General features: G+C 42.4%; 1 protein-coding gene across 8 annotated transcripts in view; it reads right to left on the reverse strand.

Annotated features, from left to right (window-relative positions):
- Positions 1–22,519, reverse strand: part of SACS (sacsin molecular chaperone) — a 75,773-nt gene that overhangs the window by 14,223 nt on the left and 39,031 nt on the right. For 5 of the 8 annotated variants that reach the window (XM_059903383.1, XM_059903384.1, XM_059903385.1 and 2 more), the window contains 7 exons: positions 18,800–18,887; positions 17,818–17,903; positions 15,238–15,349; positions 11,931–12,077; positions 8,368–9,859; positions 7,671–7,762; positions 2,299–2,325 (listed from right to left, as the gene is read on the reverse strand). In XM_059903383.1, the coding sequence (XP_059759366.1) occupies positions 2,299–2,325; positions 7,671–7,762; positions 8,368–9,859; positions 11,931–12,077; positions 15,238–15,349; positions 17,818–17,903; positions 18,800–18,887 (2,044 nt within the window). Of the gene's footprint in view, positions 1–2,298; positions 2,326–7,670; positions 7,763–8,367; positions 9,860–11,930; positions 12,078–15,237; positions 15,350–15,503; positions 15,566–17,817; positions 17,904–18,799; positions 18,888–22,519 lie in introns of those variants that run through there. The other 3 variants (XM_059903390.1, XM_059903388.1, XM_059903391.1) reach the window with 3 other exon arrangements.

The raw sequence follows: 22,519 nt of genomic DNA on the forward strand, positions 1-22,519 counted from the left end.
TTGAAGATATCAATACCCACATTCTGATTATTATCAGTTTCTACATTGTGTGACTTAGGGTAAGTCAAGTAGTAATATTTAAGAAGTCATAAAATCTTGTCAGTAGTCTGACTAGCATAGCCTCCTCGGTCTATGAGTCCCATTAAGATATAATTTTTTTAATTAATTTGTTTAATGTTCTAAAAAATGCTTACTGAATTGAATTAACTATAATAGAATTTCCAAATCACAAGTAAGGCAAGGATACAATACCAAAGATACAAAAAAGGGTTAGAAATTAAAAATCAGAACACTCAACAAAAGAATCAAATACGCACCACACTGTGTCCTATGTTAATAATTGGCACATGACATGCATTTTGTAGATAATCCTATCCAATATCCTTGCATGAACTTTGGAACTTATAAAACATACCTACCTTCAGGAAAGTTATCTAATATCAATGTATAAATAAAATGCCAATAAAACCCGCACACCACACGTAACATGCGATTAACACCAGTCATGCTCAAATGAAAAAACAGCAGGGAAAATAAAGGAGAGAGAAAATGTAGTAGGACACAATTCTAAGTACATAAGTCAATTCAATCTGAAGTCCCGATTTCTGTTTATTTCGTATTTAAGCCTTTAGCTTTTACCCTAAAATATAAATGTTAACACAGAAAGAAGTCTCCCTGCCCTAGATTAAAAGTCATTGAAATTGTAAAGCATCTCCAACAGTATCAGTAAAATAATTTCACAGCGTTTTAATAAATGACTTGTGTTTCTGTGGCCTAGCCTTTAAAATCATCAGCACTGTCAAAAGAGATTACGTAGTACTGTTAGGTGTCCCTGGAGACAGAAAGTGCTTCTCTAAACTCTCATCAGATGTGTCTGTTTAGAAATAGCTCTTCTCAGGGTAGTTTGTGCTTTCCTATAGATCGGTTCAAGATAATCACATCGACATGCTGAATCACTATTCAAGGATTGCACTACGTTTTTGTTTATGTGTTTATGTTCAGTCCTAACTTTGAGAAAGATTTTCAACATGAATGGAAATAGGATATTACAGTCTACTTCAAAATAAGGTGAGGGGCCAATTAAATGGTATGCCATCAGTCAGTCAAACCTTCAAAGAAAAAGGAAAAACGGGAAAGTAAATGAGCACACGGAAGGCGAGGACAGCCCGCGGGCAGGCTCAGCACTTCCTCGGGCACTCTGCAAGCCTGGCGGCAGCACCTAGCACCCCAGGGAAGCCAGCGGAAACCTCATTCTACCGCGGAAGGCACCAGCGTCATTCAGAACAGCACTCGTGACCAAATGACCAAACTTCTCTCAAGAAGTCATCACTGACGCTGCTTCGGCTTCCTAGTTTCCATCCCTAATAGGAGACGGACAAGTGGGGAGATGGCCGACACAACCCAGGGTCCCCAGGGCAGGCGCTAACCGTGCAGCCTGCTGACATCAAGATCCTGTCTTCCTCTTTGCTCACACCTTAAAAATATAAGAATATATAGTCATAGCAGCTGTGGATGATCAGCCACTTTTAATACAAGCTAGAAACCAAAGTTAATATTTATATGAATTATCACTATAACAATGACTTGGTTTCTAAATTTATTTCAGCTTCAAGGAAGAGACTGACTCAAAAAATAATGTTTACTATAAAAACAATTTCTGTAAAGCAAATCTTACGTCCTCTGATCTTCCAAGTGAAACATGACCTGGGGGGAAATAATACAAGTTGAGTCAAAACTTGTTATTAAAAAAAAAAAAAGACAGTCAATAACTGACACTCAGCATTGTGCGAACAGTCAGCGGCTGCCCCTAATGGCAGCTGGCGGCCACTCTACCTTTGCTCGTCCCCCGGGTGCACCAGGCACACTGGACCAGGCTCCTCGGTGGCCGGTCCACACAGGGCCTCTCACTTCATCGGCACAGGTCCCAGAACGGATCCCCCTCTGACCTTTTTAATCTCAATATTTATGTACATCATATAATAGGTGTGTGCACTCTCACACTTTCCCCTTAAATACCACAGCTTAAAATACCAATTTCAGCATAATTCTTTCATTTGAGACTAAATGTTCTATGAAATGAATGTTTCCAAGTCATTTAAATATGGTTTTATTGTGGTATGTGTAACAACCACCTATATACTCTACTAGTATAGTTTCCTCTCTCCTTTAAGAATTACCACCAGAAAAAAAATACTGATATAAATTCTAGCTACTTAGGTAAACGAAAGAACAGGATTCAAAGAATCAAATGAACAAAAACATCAGGCTACAAATGAACACAACATTTAGTCATCATACCTGAATATCCCCAGAGAAGTTGTTGTGCTAGAATATAATTAAATCCGTTCTTAGAAAAAGCCAGAATTGTCACAATTTTCACATGATGGCTACAGGAATTATTCTGTATCTTAAGATAACACAGTTTGCAGAATCTTACACATCATTATGTAAAAGAAAAGCCATAAACAAAACTCCAAACATAGCAGAATGTACATTTAAGATTTAAAGATATATTTCAATACGAACTAAAACCAAACTATTAGGCATTCCTACCATTCATCTGACTCAACTTTTTTTCTATTTATTTCCTCCAAAACCCATTGACCTGCTCCTCTAACTTCTGATTGTCACCCATTTGCTCAGGTAACCTAACACAGAAATAATCTAGACCTGTAATAGGAAAAACAAAACAAAACAGAATCATCATTCCAACTCTGCAGCTCAAGCAAGGCACTTAAATCCTTCAAATTCTTTCAGCTTCAATGTCTCCACCCCTCAAAGGAGGATGACGATTATCTCACGATTGTGGAGAACAAATAAGATACTGACGATACAAGAAATCCTGACTCACAGGCACAATGGGGGGATCTGCCTTTTCGCCCTTGTCCCTGCAACACCAGCCCACCTGGCCCATCAGCTTGCCACCCAGGCACTGGGAGTACAAAAGAAATAACAGATGGCCCCTGCTCTCAAGGGTTTGTAGTCTGGCACAGTGAAAACGCGCCTGTGATCAGGCAAAGAGGAGCACACGGACTGCGACAGGGTCCGGGAGTGAAGCAGAGACGGCCCCTCAGGTCTGCGGGCTGGGCGGGGCCGGAGACGGGAGAGTGGGAAAGGGAGCCGCTTGGAGGAGGCGCGCGGGCTGAGGGCCAGAAGATGAAGGAAAGTCACAGGGTGACGTGGAGGAGGGCGCCAGCAGTCTAAGCCAAAGGAACACCGTGTGCAAAACACAGGTATGAGAAAACCTTAATTCGGGTAAAAAAAATTTACCAAGCGCCCACCTTGAAGTGGGCGCTGTGCTGCACGGCGGTGACAAATCTCACAGGGCTCTGCTCCCACATGGTGCAGGGCACTCAAGTTTGTCCATCTGCAAGCGCCTGTGGTGACGAGAACAGAAGAGGGACACCGAACGAGTCGGGGTCAATCACGGGACGCCCCGCAGGCCACACGAACAAGACCACGCCTGTCTCGAGTCGGGATCCGCTAGAAACCCGTGAGCGGGGCAGGCGGTGATGAGGTGAGGGGTGTGGGCACAGTGACGCCGTGGCCCAGAGACAGAGGGCCTGCAGCACAGCCAGGGAAAGTGCGATCCCCAGACCCCGGAGACTGGAGAACAAGGAGGGCGAACGGGGGTTCAGTCCTGGGCATGGTAACGGGCGCCTTTCTCAGGAGGAAGGACCGGGCCAAAGGAGAGACAGATGCGGGACAGGATGAGGACCCCAGCTGGGAGAACGCCGACTTTGAGACACCTAAGGAACTCCAAGGGCAGAATGATAACAGCTGCCATTTCATCACCATTTCTTAGGAGCAGGTAGCGTGTTAAACTGTACACGCTCTGTACACATCATCCGATCTTCAGAGAAGCGCCTACCACGACTAAAATATTACAGTGGAGGTTATCAATAAGCTGCCCCACTGCGGTAACGCAAACTGGATAAAATTCAGCTGGCAGGTTGTGACTGCCGTCCTCCACTCAACCCTTATTCTCATTTCATTCCACTTGTGAGAAAGCAATCTTGCATTTCATGTAATTGAATCTTGAGGGCCCCAGATATACTCTTATGGAAGGATGTTCCTGTACTGCCATGACACTGATGAGGAAAGAGAGGCTCAGACAGGGCGGGTAATTTGTTCAAAGTCACACGATGGAGGAGTCGAGTCTGAACCCAGATTTGTGCGGCCACAGAGCCCAGGCTTGTAACCACTACACTGCACTGCACTGCCCCTCTTGAGACTGGGGTGACAACTGAAGGTATGGAGACCATTACATATGCGTGACAGTGGATGCCTGGGGGTGAATGAGTATACTCGAAGAAAGTAAGGAACAAAATGAGAGCTGAGCAAGGAGTTCCTGAACTAATCCCATTTAGCGGGTAAGCTGAGGAACGGGAATTCACAAGTAATTCTCAGAAGCAGGCAAAGAAGTATAAGGACACCGAGAGAGTGGTATCATCAAAGCCAGGGAGTTCAAAGAGGGAGTGACCAGTAGTACCAAAGCTGCAGGGAGATCAGGTAAAAAGAACAGAACATTCCACTAGATTTAATAATTTTTAAAAAGTCATTAACTGGTGACCTCAGTCAGGCAATTTTATTGGAATGATGTAGAAGCAAAAGTCCATGTGCTGTGATAACAGATGACGAGAAAGTACAGACAACAAACACACGCCACTCCTTCCAGTAGCTGGACTAGGACGGGATGCAAGAAAGCGAATCAAAGTCAAGGACTGTTTTGTTTTCCCCCAAACGGAAAAGACGGAAGCATGTAATTGCAAATGGGAAAGAGGTAACAGAGGTAAACAGCGAAAGTACAAGTAGTAACTTAATATTTAGCTCAGGATTTTAAATGTGAAAGAAGTGAAAAGTAAAACTACCACATAATGAGATAGATTTTGCTTGGGCTACAGAATTAGAGAAAGACCCATTGCAGAGGAAAAAAACTTCACACTTCAATTGTATGCAGCAGTACTTTCAAAATTGGCCAGTCAGATTTTACTGATAATTGGTAAACAGAAGTCCACAGTGCTTTGTGTCAGCAAAACAATCACACAGTCATCATTTAGAGCAAAAAAGATCCAATGCTGTTAGACACCTGGGATGTTCCCTACCATAGGAAGGGAGCTACACAGATGTAATACTCTCGGCCTCTCCCCTCCCCACTCGTAATTCCCCACCTGCCCCACACACCAGAAAGAGGAATGACTTATCAACCAGTCAGGGTGAAGAGACTCTGCCCCTGCCCAGGGAGACTCGTGGGGCAGGGCGTACCCGGGAAGGAAGCCCGAGGTCTCCCAGTGCCCCTGCGACTGGCCTGGCGAGCTCACCCGCCTCACACTGGAGCGGTCACAGCACAAGTCCACCACACACCACAAGCCAGGAGCCCCACTACCAGGATTATAAGTAACACGGGGGAGACTGGCGACGTCTACCTGCTGGATCCCTCTCTGTGCATCTCTTCACGGACGCGGCTCTCAGGAAAGCAAAGGTGTCATTTATTGGGTCCCCAACAGCCCCTACACATGTTTAATGTTTAATGTTCCCAAAACATGGCAATAAAGTAGTATCAAAAACAAATTTTTGCCTGGAACCAATGGTATAAAAGCAATAGGGGAGATACCCAGGAAGCAGTTACCCATCACCCATATGGCCAGATAAAAATACTGGAAAGGCTAGAGATCATGATTATTAAATAATCACAAGGGTGGCAGGCCAATACTTAAATCAAGATAGGAAAAGCGACCATGAAGACAACTTCTGGGGTAACTGAGCCACACGTTACGGGCAACAAACACAGTGAAGACGTCCCTTCTAGTGTAACAGTCAAAAAAAATTAACCAGGAACCAGAGATAAAACATGGTGTTGGTATGATCCCAAAATAACAAATCAGAATCCACAGTAGGTGAGAAAATGAAAAGACACACAAAGTGGGAAGACTCAACGTTATAACAATGTCAAATTACCAAAGTTAAGAGTATATAAATTTAATTTGTCCCTAAAAATCTTACAATAGGTACCCCATCCGTCTAAGGCCAGAGAAGCAAGTTGTGGCCATGTTCTGTGCTACAGGGTACTTGAACATTTTGAGTAAAAGCAGTATGATTCTGCTGGTTTTCTACCCCTTTTACCTGATTTGATTCTGAATAACTTTTGACTGATTTCCAAACCCCTATCTACCTCAGAAACTACTGGCCATTAACAAAAATTCTGTCTTCAAAAGAAAGTAAAACCACACAATGAAATAGCACAGCCATGGAAACGATGATCTACAACTGCGTGCACCAACCTGGACGGATCTCACAAACTCAGAGTAAGTGAAAGCAGCAGACAGAGTGCACACTGTGATTCCCCCCACAGGGAGTACAGTAACTCGCTGAATCAATCGGTGCTATTAAGAGTCAGGGTCACGGTTACCGTTGAGTGGACAAGACTGTCACAGAAAAGGCAGCCAAGAGTCCCTGGGTGTTGGCAGTCCTCTGGTTTTGATCTGGGCGTGTTCAGTTTATAAGACTTCATTAGGCCTACATTTAAGATATGTATACTTTTCTGTACGTACATTATATTTCAATGTAAAGTTTTTATGTAAGAATGTAATAGAGAATTTGAAAAGCAAGGATTTCTAAAACTTCGGAGCAAAAAATGGCAGAGTAATAGGAATCCACGTTTAGACCCCCAAAAAGGCTACTCTGAAGATGACAATTCCCAGTTAAGGAAGGGATCTCGATATTGGGAAGAGCAGTGTCCCAGGGATGCCCTTCTGGTTCACACCCGCACTCCCTTCAGCGTCACTCTGCTCCACCCTGAACTCGCCTCCCCCATTCCAGCTCCTTTCCCTTCTGTTTACGTGAATGAAGATGCACAATCATTACCTTTGAAAAGAAAACAGCATATAGTATAAAAGACACATCACAAAGAATATGCTTTACAACCTCAACTAGTAGGACAAATCTAGAGTTTTTCAGGCCAATATCTAACTTAGAAAAAGTTCAGGCAACAGTCTTACAAGAGAAAGGATGCTCACAAAAGTTGGAAGATAATACTAAACAGAACCATGGTGATTTTTTTCCCCCAATTATTCTGTCTTTTCCTAAAAAGGATTCCCAATAAAGGACACCCAGCCTTTGCTACGACCCCAGGAGTGCCCTTTCCTGGCCCTGCTGCAGAGGTCATTTTGTCAGCCTGCATCTCCTCGACGCTGCCCCAGGACAGCCACACAGAACTGAGGAGGCGGGTGGTGTGAGGACAGAGCAAGGATGACGACCTTCTCTCCGCGTATGCGCCCTCTAACCCATGAGAGCGCCCTCACCACCGCATAGGCTACAAGGGATGAGGCTGGGGGCACAAATGGAAAAGAAACGGGGAGCACCGAAAGCTGTAAAGCACTGCGCACGCGTCAGGGATCACATCCATAAAGGCACACCGCCAGACCGTGACGAGAGACACTTAAATACAGTATCACGTTCGGATTCTTTTAGATGTCAGAATCCAGCACTGACATATCTTAAACTACAACAAGTACATGAAGTTGAACCACATGGAACTGCTGAGTGATAACGTCTAAAATGGGTAACTAATAATTTCCTATCGGTTCAACGTAATAGGAAACTTACATAAGCTGTCATTTTTATAAATACATATATTAAAAAAAAAAACAACAACTCAACAGCTATAATACCTCGGGTTTGGGCAGCTTCCTTTAAAGCAGCCAGAAGGTGAGGCTTCAAGTTATCCAAAATAAATCTTCCTTCGAGACCTGGGAAAAGGGACCTAAAAAGTGAAAGAAACACAGCAATTTTAATCTTCTAACAATTCTAAGATACAGAAATTCAATCATAAAATTTCAAGCCAGTTAAATGTACTTACTATTTTACATCAATTATAAGGCACACATCTAATCACACTGCAATACTTTTTGATCAAGTATTATCCAGGCTTCGCTTTAAAACATGAGGACATCATGCACCATATCCAAATCCAGAAATTGTCTAAACTTCTTAGAATAAAATTCATTTTATTTTCTGAAATGTCAATACACACCCTGAGTTATAAAGAATTACTTAGTATAGTATTTTAATTAATTTAAATTACCTTCATCAAAATAATTCACTTTGACTATTATTAGCGCTTTATAACCACTCTTTTCTGTGTTCTGTTATTGGAATTTCCCAGAAAAACAACTGCTAGGACCCGCTCTTTAACTGGTAAACATCTGGATGCCTTTCACCTTAGAATGTAAAAATGTATCCTTTCCTATTTTAACAAAGCAGCTCTGCAAAAGTCCCCCTAAGGTAACATCCACACTGACAGCCGATGAATTTCACAGCAGCCGACTGGAGGTGCGGGCAGGGGCAGAAGGTGGGGTCCGTGCATACCTGGGATAGCTTTCTGAGCTTATATAAACCACATCTTGATCGGACACAGACGAGGAGAAGGCGACGAAACTTCCGTTCTGTAGGGGCAGCAGCTCCAGCCCCAGCAGCTCGCCGTAGGCCTGGTCGGAGAGCACGAACTCTAGCAGCTGCAGCTTCTCGGCGGCGCTGGTACCGCCCAGGTGGGCTGCCTTCCGCAGCACCTGCCGGGTCCACGCGGGCGTCACCTTCCTCACGGGCCTCACGCCGGACGCCGCGAGCTGAACGGCGGCGGCCACGTGGTCCGGGACCCTGACGACCTGCTTCCCTGAGCTCCGGAGATAGCTGAGCACGGACCTGGTGCATTCCAGACTCTCGTCCAGTTCCGAGAAGCACGCCTGCTCCAAGGGGACCCAGTGGCCGCTGAGGGAATACAGGACTGCGTGCTGGAACAGCTCGTGAAACAGAGGCTCCAACACGGGCTGCCAGTGCGCCGTGACCCGCTTGACGTCGGGCCACAGCTTGTAGATGACGTCCACCGACAGGGGCAGGTCGGGGCTCCTTCCCGCCTGCAGACGTTCTATGCAGTCTAAGATCAGAGTGGCGTAGGCTCTAGGGACGACGTTCAGGACGAGAAACTCATTCCACAAGGCGGCCGGGTCCCTCCACTGGTCCAGCTCTCTCCATTTGATGCTCCTGCGATTGTCCGTCAGGCCAAAGAAGCCACTGATGTGAACTGGGAGGCCTGTTTTGCTTTCCTCGCCAGGCGGTAAAGGAAGGAAGCAGAAGGCTTTCCCTGAGAACGCGGACGCTGCTCCTCCCTCCTCCTCAGCTCTGCTTGACAGCAGCGTGGCTATTCCAATGACGGGGACGAACTTCAACTCATCAGCCAATGCATCGAGCCTACTACTAATCCCTCGCCCGCCCACGCCGTTACACACCAGCCAAGACGTTTTCTGTGCACCCCTGGCACTCTCATCTTCTAAAACTATATTTATAGGGTACGTGACACAGGTTATGCTGTTGCTGGGAATCTTCTCACAATAGTTACCGATGGCAGCTCCCAGGATCTTTATAGAATCCGGCCGCTCCTGTGTCAGGGCTGCACTCTCACTAGCACTCACTCTGAAGACCAGCTTCTCTGTTCCATCGGCCTCGCGGACAAGTAAGGAGATGTCCTGCACACTTTTCAGAAAGAGCAGCACCGTGTCTGCATCTGCCCTGAAAGACTCAAACAACTCGAGAACCTTCTGCTTATTGTAGAGGTTACTACTAAGCTGGGAGGGCTGGAGCCGAAGGGGGAAACGGAAAAATGTTCCTGGAAAACTGCCATTTATAAACGTCTCCTTGGTGCTTCCAAAGATGCCAATAAATGGTGCAAACTGGTCTGAAAGTTCGCTAATTTCTTTGCTGTCATCTTTGAGATTCCAACATTGGCCTGATTCATGTGGACCAAAAAGTGTCTGATGAGGATCTAACATCCCAATCTGATCACCACTAAAGATACAAGGAACATCTGTAAAGGAAAATTCAAGTCATGATCAACTCTGAAATTTAAAGGACAATTATAAGTACAACTACAATAGATAGTTACTATCATATATTACACATGAAAAAGCATGAGCCACAAGATGACTCTAAACAGATTTATCTAAAAACAAACTAAATCTAGCTTTCGAAATATAATTCTTTGAGCACAAAAAAATGGTTTCTCTTTTGATTCAAAAAGTACCAGGCATTGAGAGACTTTACATGATTGTTGTGAAAACCTAAGATATATCTTCAAACACTTATTAAACTATTAAAATACGTAAAGAGAATTTGGATATTTACACTCTCCCCATAGCCTAGTGAACCCAATTAAACAGAAGAGAGTTGCATCCTATGCTCAAAATAAAACCTCAACCACAGATTCTCTGAGAAAAGAGGGAAGAGAAAGAACAACACAGATGATCTGCAAGCACCGTGCCCTGGAGCGAGTGTGAAATGGGCAGTGACTTGAGGGCCTAACCTTCACACAAGACACAACTCCGTGAGGTCCACCTGTAATACGCATGGTCACTGACCACAGCCTCAGGTGTCACAACCGCCGACTCCTAAGCTCTCGGGTATTTTAAGTAGGAGATGTTACATCCACCGGCCCAGCCACCACATCCACCAGCAACGCCGGTCCACGGCCCCCTCGTCCACACTCCCTGTTCCACTCCCACTATTGAAACTATGTCAGGGAGGCTCCTGATGGTTGTAAAGCAGGACTCAAGAACTTCGCAAATCCTCAGATTAGAGAACAGCACCCCGGGTAACACTGTCCCACATAAATGTGCTCGTTCTCCGATAGCGAACAAATCCACAGTGAGAGCAGATGCTGGCCATCAGGGGAATCTCTAAACAATTCACTCCTGTACAACTGGCTCCATGCTTATGCAACTCACGTGTATGCCCCCATAAAATTTAAAAACTACTACATGACACAGATGTGAGGAGTAACTCACAAATAGTTGAACACATGAATATTAATATTTGTATAATTGTTATATAATATTATGATTTCATCAGTGTTATTATATAACACATAACTAATATTACTTAACACAATATCATACAATATATCATAATAATGTAAATGCAATTTAAAAAATAGGCTTAGTAAATAAAAGTGGGCCATAGTGATGGTGACCCTATATCCCACTTGCCCAGGGCAGTCCCAATTCAGGCCAGTGTCTGAGAATAATACCACCTCTTTCACTCTCAGCAGTGTCCCAGTTTGGGCAATAAATTATATGCCACTCTAGCTACAGCTACAGCTCTGCCAGCTCAACCCTCCTTCTCCTGCAAGTTCAAAATGCACAAACGGTTTCAAACTTAAACGATAACAAGTGCTAATTTCATAAAAAAGTTTTATCACAAAACTACAGTAAATACTAAGAGCTCTGATTCTGGAAGAACAGCCAGATACCCTTAGAGGTGTCTACCCTAAGAGTTTCAAGTATTTCCTACTATAACCATGAATCAGAAACCTCATATTCTTTCTAGATTCCAAGCATGATTTCAAAGTAATGGTTAAAATACTCGTAAGTTTAAAGACAGTAAAATTTTTATGAAGAAAGTGAGAAACCAGAGTCATTTCAAAGGTCCTCTCCTTGTCAGTTATTCAATACCACTGGATATTATACTTTCTTCTTCCTGTTGTTTAAACCTATGTACAGGAAAATCTGTGAAAAATCGGTTTGCCTGACTCTTAAAGATTTGCAGTGTAAAAGTTTTTAGAGTAACAATTTTGTGTAGGCTTTCAACAGCTCACATAAAGTCTCAAACCTCACATAAAATGACTTAATATACTACACTGATTCCACCAGAAATGATGGCATTAACTTTTGCATCACATGATGAAGATTTGGTATAGTTACCATGGTAACGTGAGAAAACACAAGACGCACTGATATTTCATTGATATACTTCTTGCCACTGACAAGAATTCGGGAAAAATGCCTTTTAAAACAGTATCATCTCTGAAGTTAACCCAATAAAGTACAAAATATAGGCTAAAATAATTGTCAGTCTCAAGACTGAAAAGCCAAACACCATACCTGTTATATGATAGACAGAATTAAACCCAATTCCGAATCTTCCAACCTTCAGAGGGTCGTCCTTCTTCCTGCTGCGTGCTATTTCCTGAATGCCGTGCCAGTCCTCCGGGGTGAACACCGCGTTGTTATGCACGTAGAGGGCGGGCCCTGGGCATCAGGAGGCACACGCACGTGTTGAGAAAGAAGGGAGCCTGGGTGATCACTTCTCTTACAATAACTTCCTCTACATAACATTGCTTATTTGATGGGAAGATGGAAAGAACTGAATGGAGTGACTGATCCAGCATTACAGTTTGGTTGCTTTCACATTAAAAACAGAAATTACAAATTAATGGTAAAAATTACCAGCAGAGGAAATATAGTATTGTTGACCAAAATTCCAAAAAGGAAAACTTATGGTACTTAGATACTCAAAACACAGGGCAAAGAAGAAAATTAATCACAGTGTACTACTTTTAAATTTGTTCCTAAATAGAATATTTATTTTTGTGAATGGAATTACCTGTAAATGTATAAGAAGACCAAAGAAACCTTGTTAATATATTATTTCATAGGGTGAAAAATAACCCTTCTCGGGCTTCCCCCTGGTGGCGCAGTGGTTGAGAATCTGCCTGCCAATGCAGGGGACACAGGTTCGAGCCCTGGTCTGGGAAGATCTCACATGCCGCGGAGCAACTAGGCCCGTGAGCCACAACTGCTGAGCCTGCGCGTCTGGAGCCTGTGCTCCGCAACAAGACAGGCCGTGACAGTGAGAGGCCCGTGCACCGCGATTAAGAGTGGCCCCCACTCGCCGCAACTAGAGAAAGCCCACGCACAGCAACGAGGACCCAACACAGCCAAAATAAATAAATAAATAAATAGCGTTCCTTAAAAAAAAAAAAAAAAACCCTTCTCACGCGTCTATGAATTCAAGCACAGATATGGGGATGCTGGCCACAGTTTGCTTTACAAAAATGGCATGACTGCTATTTGGAAAATAGTCAAAGTGGGGATATGAAAAGGCCAAGACTGCGAGGCTTTTGTAGGAAGGACAAGCACGTGGAGGCCGCCTCTGCTAAACCCAGGCCACAGGGTGTCCTCGGACACAGCAGGAAAGGGCCTGGGGGAGCCCCAGATTTCGCCACACTCCTTCACTTGTACCTCTTAATTAACCACATCCTTGAAATCTTTAGTAAAGTGAGAAACTGGGGAAGATCTCTGAGTTTTCTGCATCAGATCTGACATTCTGAGTCTTTTGTCATCTCATTACATAAAAAAGAAACAAAAACAAGTTGAACTCAAGAGTTCCCATCTACAACACTAAGTGTCGGTAAAGGGAAAAAACTGTGACCCAAGAAGATGACACCAGCCAAGATACCGCTCATGTCTGAATGCGAGAGAAAGACCCTCAAACACCACAAGCATGGAGGGCCCTCAACAAACATTTGTTAATTAAAGAGATCAAAGATCATGTCCACTTCTTTCTGTATGTGCAAGTTTTAAAAAATTGTCTAATCTGACGTCACTTTAAAGAGCCTCTAAGTATGCTTACGCATAAACTCAGCTAATTAATCTTGTTTCATAAGTTTTTCTTCTAATGAGGTGAAGTCAGGGCTGGAAGGAAAAACTCCTAGACATGAGAGAATTGTGAAGCAGAATACTTCCAGGACCTCTTCCCGTATACGGTTCTACAGGACACTCCCCCAATCAGGATGACAGCAGACAGAAAGCACTATGACACACACGAGCTCCCTGAACCCTCAGTGACTGGGGGCGGACTGCGTTCTCGCCACTCCAGGGGAGAGGCTGACAGGCAGCTGGCCTCGGGGCCCCGCTCAGGCACAGGAAGCACGAGGCGCAGGCCTGACTGACACTCGGCACACCAGCACCCCACGGACGTGGGCCCCGGGGAGCCCCGCGCAGGATCAGGATTCAGACAAAAGTCCCTCATATCTACACGGGGCGTCTTTCGACAATAATTACATTAAATCACAGGCTCTCAGAGCCAGGAAACCTGACTGGTTTCACCCTCTCACAGAACAAATGAACGATGGGGGTGAGCTGACTTGCCCGAGATCATGAAGGGGGCAGGCGTCAGGGCTAGAATGAAAACCTCCTGACGTACTACGTCTCATCCCAACTCCTTATAGAATTTTAAAAATGCAACTTCCATATCACAAATATGACCTAAGAATAAATATATTTATTTATTTCTATAATAAATATATCATAAACGCTAAATATTTAGTATTTAGACATTTAACAGTAATGTTGATTACCCTCCTAAATCATGAAACCTCTTTTAAAAAATATATGACTGGACTTCCCTGGTGGCGCAGTGGTTGAGAATCTGCCTGCCAATGCAGGGGACACGGGTTCGAGCCCTGGTCTGGGAAGATCCCACATGCCGCGGAGCAACTAGGCCCGTGAGCCACAATTACTGAGCTTGCGCGTCTGGAGCCTGTGCCCCGCAACAAGAGAGGCCGTGATAATGAGAGGCCCGCGCACCGCGATGAAGAGTGGCCCCCACTTGCTGCAACTAGAGAAAGCCCTCGCACAGAAACGAAGACCCAACACAGCCATAAATAAATAAATAAATAAAACCCAAAAGTTTAAAAATAAATAAATAAATAAATAAAGAGTGGTCTTTAAAAAAAAAAAAAAAAATATATATATATATATGACTTACATCCCCTTAAAAATATGTCCAGGAGAGTCTGAACTGATCCTCCCTTTTTTCAATGACTTTCTACCGCACACAGTCATTCACAATCACCCTACTGACTTTAAAGCTGCACTAAAAGTTATGCATATTCTTTTCAACACAGCACTTCAAAGCGCAGGACTTCGGAGTCCTTACGTTGGTTATCATTTCTTACTGTCTTTACTTTCGTTTTCCTTACTCACTTCTCTCCTTCAATCTTCCTTCTCACCCTACTTCAAAATAATTCAAGGGCACTCTCAAAGCACAAAGTAATACACAAAGCCACAGCCTCTAACTTCTTTCCAAATGCAGAGAAGTGTTCTATTTGTCTCGCTAATGATATAAATGCTCACAAGTTGACTGAACAGAATAAGAGGTTTATGTATTTACATTGCTTATTACTCTGAGTTTCAAGATTTTTATTCTTCACTCTGTAAAAATACCAACTAGCAGAGACATCTGCCCACAAAAAGCAGAGAAAAACATCTCTTGGAGTTAAATACGCCAAGAAGTGAAGGACAGGTGGTAACTTGACTGTTCATTAAACACTGAATTGTAAATCACTAAAACTCACCTGTTAGTACATAAAATAAAACTTGTCCGTAACTAATTATTGATTCTTACCCTGATATTGTGCCATATCTTTTGACCAAAGAGTCTCTGTTCCATACTGAGTTTCATCATATAAAAATTTAACTTCTGTGGCCCCAGCATCTTCTGCATTCTGAATTAATTCCTAGTCAAGAAATACACCAAAAAATAATAATATTTAATAAAACAGTAATCTACTGCCCATCTTTGTATTTACTTATAATATTTAAAAAGTAATTACACATAAGTAAAGGAAACCCACTATTTGCATCATGAGCGAGGTCTTTGTACATTCTTACAGTTAGCAAGCGCTGATGTGTAGTCCTTCCACGTTGCTCATTGTGTAGATCTGTGTGCCAGCCAACTCAGTATAATTTTTCTCCCTTGGATATTTTAGTAGAATTCGACCTAGTGTAGTCTAACGTAAAGAACAGGTGACAATCTCCTGGATGAGCTCTGAATTAGACCAAACCAAATCAAGGGGTTATATTTTAAATGGATGGGTCTTTAGACACAGAATAATCCACCCTGTATTAGCACACTCATGAACCTCTAACTTTGGGGGGCACTATTTTTTACTTTCCCAGCACCCTGGAATCACTAACGGGGGTGGGGGTGGCAGGGATGGGCAGGAACTGCAGAGGGCGTACACTGATACTACAGCCATGCCGACAGCAAAGCCTTCATCAGAGCGGGTGACACAGCACACCGCCTGCATGCAACAAGATAAGCATCAGACTGAGTGCGGGAACAGTGTGCAAATGAGAGCTGGTTGTGACATCAGGTGGGTGGTTAGTTCACCCCGTGCACACCAGAAGGCTGGGGACACTTATCCCACATGTCGTTCAACCCCAAACACGAACACGTGACCACGCCTTTATCTACCTCCTCATCAGCTACAAAGTCTTCCTGTTTACACAACTTCCTATTTCTCATGGGATTTTTAAGACCCACTCCCACCCTATTTAGTCTAGTAGAATCCCTAAAAATTAGCAATCTTATTTACATTAGGGTATAATATAAAATAATATTAAAGGTAGAAATAAAAGTTAAATAGGTAGCAAAATGCAAGTTTAACTTACAGAATGATAGCACTTTAGAGGCTGGATCTTGCTTTCATCTGGATGGCTACTTGAGACTTATGTGTATTTTAGGCAACAGAGATGAAGAAAACAAGATAACATCCCAAGTCCCAGATTCCAACTATCAGTCTCAAGTTGAACAAAAAATACGATGGGGCCCTTCCTCTCAGGGGATCTCTTTCAAACTGATTCTGAGAAGAAGAGGCAATAAATGTGCCCATTTGCATAAGATCTTGAGCTAGTCACTAAAATTTCTCTGGATCTATTTCAGCAAACATCACACAAGGTGGTGGCCTAAGTCTAGGTAATTCTAAGATTCCTATTACATCTAAAATGGTAGAATTCTACTAAAATAGCCAAGGGACAAAAATCATACTGAGTTGTCTGGCACACAAATCCACACAATAAGCAAAGCGGAAGGACTACACATCAGCGCTTGCTAACCCTAAGAATGTACAAAGACCTCGCTCACGACCACTGCCTTGTTTGCCAACAGGATCTCTACCACTCATTTTTGAATTGATGAGGCCCTACTAAATCCTATCTTAAATTTATTCTGTTCACCTCTCTCTACCCCCATAACCCAATAATGACACTCTTCCCACCTTCACTTTCCTAATATCTCAATATAAAAATGGCTTTCAAATTAGCCTTCTGTGGGCCACTGGTGCCTGCTCTCAAAGATGGACTTAAACTGCCCCAGTGCCTCATCATTAGTAAACTCCCTAGGGTACAGCACTCCTCAATCAGCGCCTGCCTGAGTATGACTAATACTTAAGGTAAGCTAAACTGACCTAGTGCTTATTCTCTAAAATTTTACCATCTAAACTAGAAAATATAATAAGAGCTAAGATATTGAACACAATAACAACTAAATAATTAGAGGAAAATGCATAATAATTGATCTACTTTTACACTTAATTAAGGAAGTTTCTTATTAAGCTTGAACACAAAATCTAACTTTTGCAGTATCTTCCATTTGCATTCTTTTATGATTGTTCAGTTTGTTTTTTTAATGAGTGTATTCAAACTAAAAGAATATATCGTAAATAGAAATACTTAACTAAAACAATTATCCTTTTAAATAAACTCTCCCAAAAAGCAAACTTCTAAATCTAGGGGAGTCAAACAGGCACGGGTTCATGGCCTCTGAATGTGGGTTTTGTCTTATTTTATTTGGTCGGCTGGTTGGTTTGTAATGCCCCTGCACAATGTTTTACATAAAATTCATAAAATTACACTACATAATTACATAAAATTACCAAATAAATGTTCCTAGAGCAACACTGCATGACTACAGCACACTGCAGCTTAGGGGGTTCCTTTGCCTCTGAAACCTCACATATTTACATGGACTGCATCTCAAGCCATCCCATCCAGCGTATACACTGCAGGTGCAGAGGGAAACAGACACAGCCATTCAAATCTAGACAAAATTCTAAAATGTAAATACTAACAGGACTTGTAAGTAATACTATTCCGTCTCATTTTTATCAATGTAAATGCACACATGCACACACCCATACCTCACCTTAAGAATCTGTCCTCCTTCTGGATATCTTCTTAAAATGTCCTTGAGGAAATCAACAAGTGGGGGAGTTGTTTGACCAAATCGACCTGAGAACACGTGTAAAACACTTTAGAAGAAAGTCCAGTCCTTTGGCCTATTATCAACGTGTTATTTGGTTCTGAGACACAATGAAGTTGTGCAAGTTCTGACTTCACACACTTCACTGCAGCCCTCTGGTACGAGGGCTACCTGACTAAACAGATTCAGTACAAAGCAAAGCAGATTCCATTTTATCAAATCTCAAGATTTTTAATTAAACTACAAATTAGGTTTTTAAAAAATGTTCAAACATATACCAAATGTCACATAAGGTTATTAATTCAAAAATAAAGAGCATGGCGGGGTGTTGCTATTTTCCAAAGCAAATGAAATAAATGGCGCTATTTTGTGGGTGCTTTGCCACTAAGTAATAAGCCAGAGATTGTGGTGCCTGTTATGACATCCTTAATAGTCGCAAACTCAACCAATGTCCTGAGTGTTTTGAAATACGGCACAATGTCTCAATGGCTGCCCAGTTCAAATACCCTAAGTCTCTCCTAAACTGGAGATTCTCAGAACTGACCAACCAGGTCACCTTCAGACAGGTGGCAGCAAAGCGTAGGGAGCATGGGGGAAGGGAGATAGTTTCTCAGATGCACAGAATAAAAATACATCTGTTTATAAGTAAAAAAGAAATCTGTGCTTAAGACAGAATCATCACTATGAATTTATCTGCATCATTTTAGTACAACTACCCACCACGACCAAGCATCCACAGGACCCTGCCCGCAGACTACTCTACCCATGCACCCTTACAGCCCACTGGCTCCACCCACACCTGGGTTCCTCTGGCCCTGACATCCCCTCATCACATCCAAATGTTATGTACATTCTTTTTATTTTTAAAACATAATCTTTATGCGACTAAAAATGGAATTTACTCCTGGTAAAGTCAATGTTATACCTCCCCCTTTTAAGCCTTTTGATTGAAGGTTTACAAAAAGATGACAATTTGGGGAAGTCAGATCTCCAATCCTGATCCAGTCAGATAACTGAAAAAAAGAAAATAAAATTATGAAAAGCAATATAGTTCTTAATTCTGCAAGTTCAAAACTTTACCTCATTTTTTTTCACCTAAGAAATGTTTGTTTTACAAAACAGAAATAGAGTCACAGATGTAGAAAACAAACCTATGATTACCAGGGGGGAAACGGGGGAGGGATAAATTGGGAGACTGGGATTGACACGTACACACTACTATATATAAAATAGATAATTAATAAAGACCTACTGTATAGCACAGGGAACGCTACTCAATACTCTGTAATGGCCTATATGGGAAAAGAATCTAAAAAGAGTGGATTTATGTATATGCATAACAAAAAAAAAGAAATAATGTTTGTTAAGTGTTCATATAAGGAAATGAGTTGTTCTGGAGAAGTGAATATTCCAAAGAACAAAAATTTAGTCAAAAATTTTATTTAAAAATGTAAATGCTTTTTCCTTAAATAATTACAAATAGATAAAGATATACAGATTCTGCTTTAAAATAATTTTTAAAATTTTATGGTGAATCCGGATTATCAACATAAACAAAATCATTATTTTGATCAGCATTTCCAGAGAGCATTACTCAGAACAGAGCTCCATGGGATTCGACAGATATTAGAGGACCAAAAAAAAAAAAAAAAAGCTTTAATTTGTTGGAATAATTTGGTTTTTAGGGCATTCAACATATTAATATTATGGTAACCTTCTTTCAAAGGATTATACTATGTGGTATTTCACAAATTTTAGCAGTAATTTTTTTTTCATTTATTTTGAAGAGCACCTTGTAAGATACTGTTCCTAGAAATACACTTTGGTAAACTGCTTATAGACGTTGTTATAAAAAAGCTATGATGTGAAAGGAAGAGACAAGTGAGGACTCCAACCTCTGAAGCTGCTTTGGTCTATGATTTCCCCAACTGGCTCTCCTGAGAAATGCCTCAGTATTCGTTTTCCTTTCGGTGACTGCTCTGTTTCCCACAAAGGCAGGGTACAAGTGTGATCATGACCCACAGGGGCAGGTGATGGACGACTTTTCTGAAAAACTGCCAGATCCACTTCTCCCCAGCAGCCCACTCACGTTACTGAGGAGTGACTCACAGGCAACAGTCTGCAAACACTACCCCAGCTCTCACCTCTGGTGGAAGAGGTGAGAACCACCTCTGTCACTGACTCTTCCTTGACAGGGAGGACAGGTGCTGAAGGACAGTGCTCTCCATACCACGACTCCACCATCTCCATCGTCCACCCCCCACCTCACCCGGCTGCCCTCCAGGCTCCCAGAGCTCGGCCTGCCAAAAGGTGGCTTCAGCGGCCCTCCTCCACCGACAGTGGCACCAGCGTGTCCATTCCTAGTTCCTCTCACATCTAACTCGGTCTTCTCCACTTCCAATTGTTCAGACTCTCAACTTCTGTTGGATTTTTATAACCATCTCCCATCTGGTCTCCTTACTTTCTGTACATCATCTTCATTCTAGTCCCCATTTCTAAAATACAAATCTGAACACAGTTGTTAACAGTTGTTACAGCTCCCAGTTTATAAAGCACTTTCATATACGTGTTCCCACTGAATCTTAAGGCAAGCCTGTAAAAAAAACCTCTGTGCACAGGAAATACGGAGAAAGATAATCACAACAGTACTGTTGTTAACAACAAAAATTCAGAAACAACCCAAATCCTATGACATATTCATACAGTGGAATATTATACAGCAATGAAAATGACTTAACTAAACTGTACATAAATTGGGGTGAATATTCATAACATAATATTGAGTGAAAAAAGCTAAATCCAAGTTGCTACATATAGCATAATAAGCTTCTTGTAAAGTTCATAAACAACTAAAAGTAAACAGTATATTGTTTAGCTTATACACACACATCCGTACACACATACAAACACAGGTATCCACACACACACACACACACACACACACTTATGATAAAACTATCGAAACAACTATAAAAAGGCACCAGAATAAAACACACGAAGAGGTAAGGCAAAAGAGACAGGCATACAGGCTGGGGAAGAAAAGAACAGAGGGAAAGGAAACCGTCAACAGCATTCTAGTTCTCCAGTTGGATGATGTCATCAAGGTTGTTCATTCTACTATTAATTAACTAATTAATTGATTACTAAAAGAGAGCTATGCATAAGCCAAGGATTAGTAGTCTAATTCAGTTAGCTAAGGTACTCTTAAAGAAGAACAGCAGAAAGGGAGGAAGGAAGGAAATCTGTAATACAGGAAGATGTCTCCAGGTCTTAAAGAGGACTTGAAAATGAAGAATACACGGAGTAGAACCCTGTCAGTGAAAACACACCTAACTGCTGTGTGAGTCTGACACTGAATGCTTTTGGTAGATTGTAATCAGTGGCCCATATCAAGGCGGTGATTCTCTCAAAGAGAAATCAAGCAGCAGAGATAACCTCAACAGTGCTACCTGCTTTCTCCCCCTGAGACTGCCAAGAATTGGGAGTTCTGCTTGGGCCTCTCTCCTTGGACCCTAAATCATTCAACCAAGCAAAGTGACATTGGTCGTGTTCATCTCCAGAGGCAACGAAACCTTAAAAGTTGTCCATTTCAGTCTTCATATTTTGTTTCAAACAGAATGATGACAAAATACTTTGAACACCGGGTCTCTGTTCAGGCCAGCCTAAGCCTCCCTTGAGGACCTCAGAGACACTCACTTTCATTTACTAGGAAACAATAACTCTCTCCAAATTGTGAAGCAAATAGTATAATATGAACTGCAATCTGGATCTCCCAACACTTTTCCCTCTGTTCAGCTGTCAAGAACACAAGGAGGTTCTCAAGATTCAAGAGCTGATAGGCAGGACGTTTCCGATCAACTAAAAGACAGGAAAGGTAAGCAATACTTCAAACCTCCGGGTTTGAGGCTCAAACACATTTGGCTCGAGGAGAAAGGGTCAGGAAGATACGCAGCTCTAACGAACAGCTTCACTCTCTTCACAGGACAGGAAGAAGAACTTACAGATTCCTCTTCCAGACCAGGAAAAGCAAGAGAGACAAGGAGAAGAGGATGGTAGGTGACCTGGAAAGACTGAGGACCAAGTAAGTGCCCAATGCTAAGTCCAAAACCAACCAGAACCAGCGAGTGACACCGAGGTGTCAGCAGCTTTTGTTTCTGCTTACCCTGAAATATGCAGAAGTCTCACCAATGATTCAAATCTAAGAGGTTCTGAGCAGCACTGAATAAAAAGGGAGAGAAACCACCTCTGTGAAAGATTCGCTTATAAAAAGGAGACCCTTCTTGATGACATGCGTTAGCATCACTAAGTTCACCAGTTCCGTAGAAGTCACAGCCCGTCCTCTGCATCAGGAGAGAACTGTGCCCTCTGACTGTTTTCTAGGAGAGCTCCATCCTTGAGTTCAAAGTTCACTTTTAATGGTTTAAGCTCTTCTTTGTTTTAAAGAACTTTACATTTAACTTTTACTTATTCCCAATTGACAGCCTGACAGGTTCTCTCTGATGTGGAATAGTCAAAAGTCCATAGACTCTGGAATCAGACAGATGTGGGTTCAAATCCTGACTTGATACTTTATCTCTCTGAATCTTAGCTTTGCTCTTCTGCAAAATGGACTAGTCACAACCATCTCCTGAGGCTGGCTGTTCTG

This window comes from Balaenoptera ricei, chromosome 18 (genome assembly GCF_028023285.1).
Source record: "Balaenoptera ricei isolate mBalRic1 chromosome 18, mBalRic1.hap2, whole genome shotgun sequence".
Classification (NCBI taxonomy): Eukaryota; Metazoa; Chordata; class Mammalia; order Artiodactyla; family Balaenopteridae; genus Balaenoptera; species Balaenoptera ricei.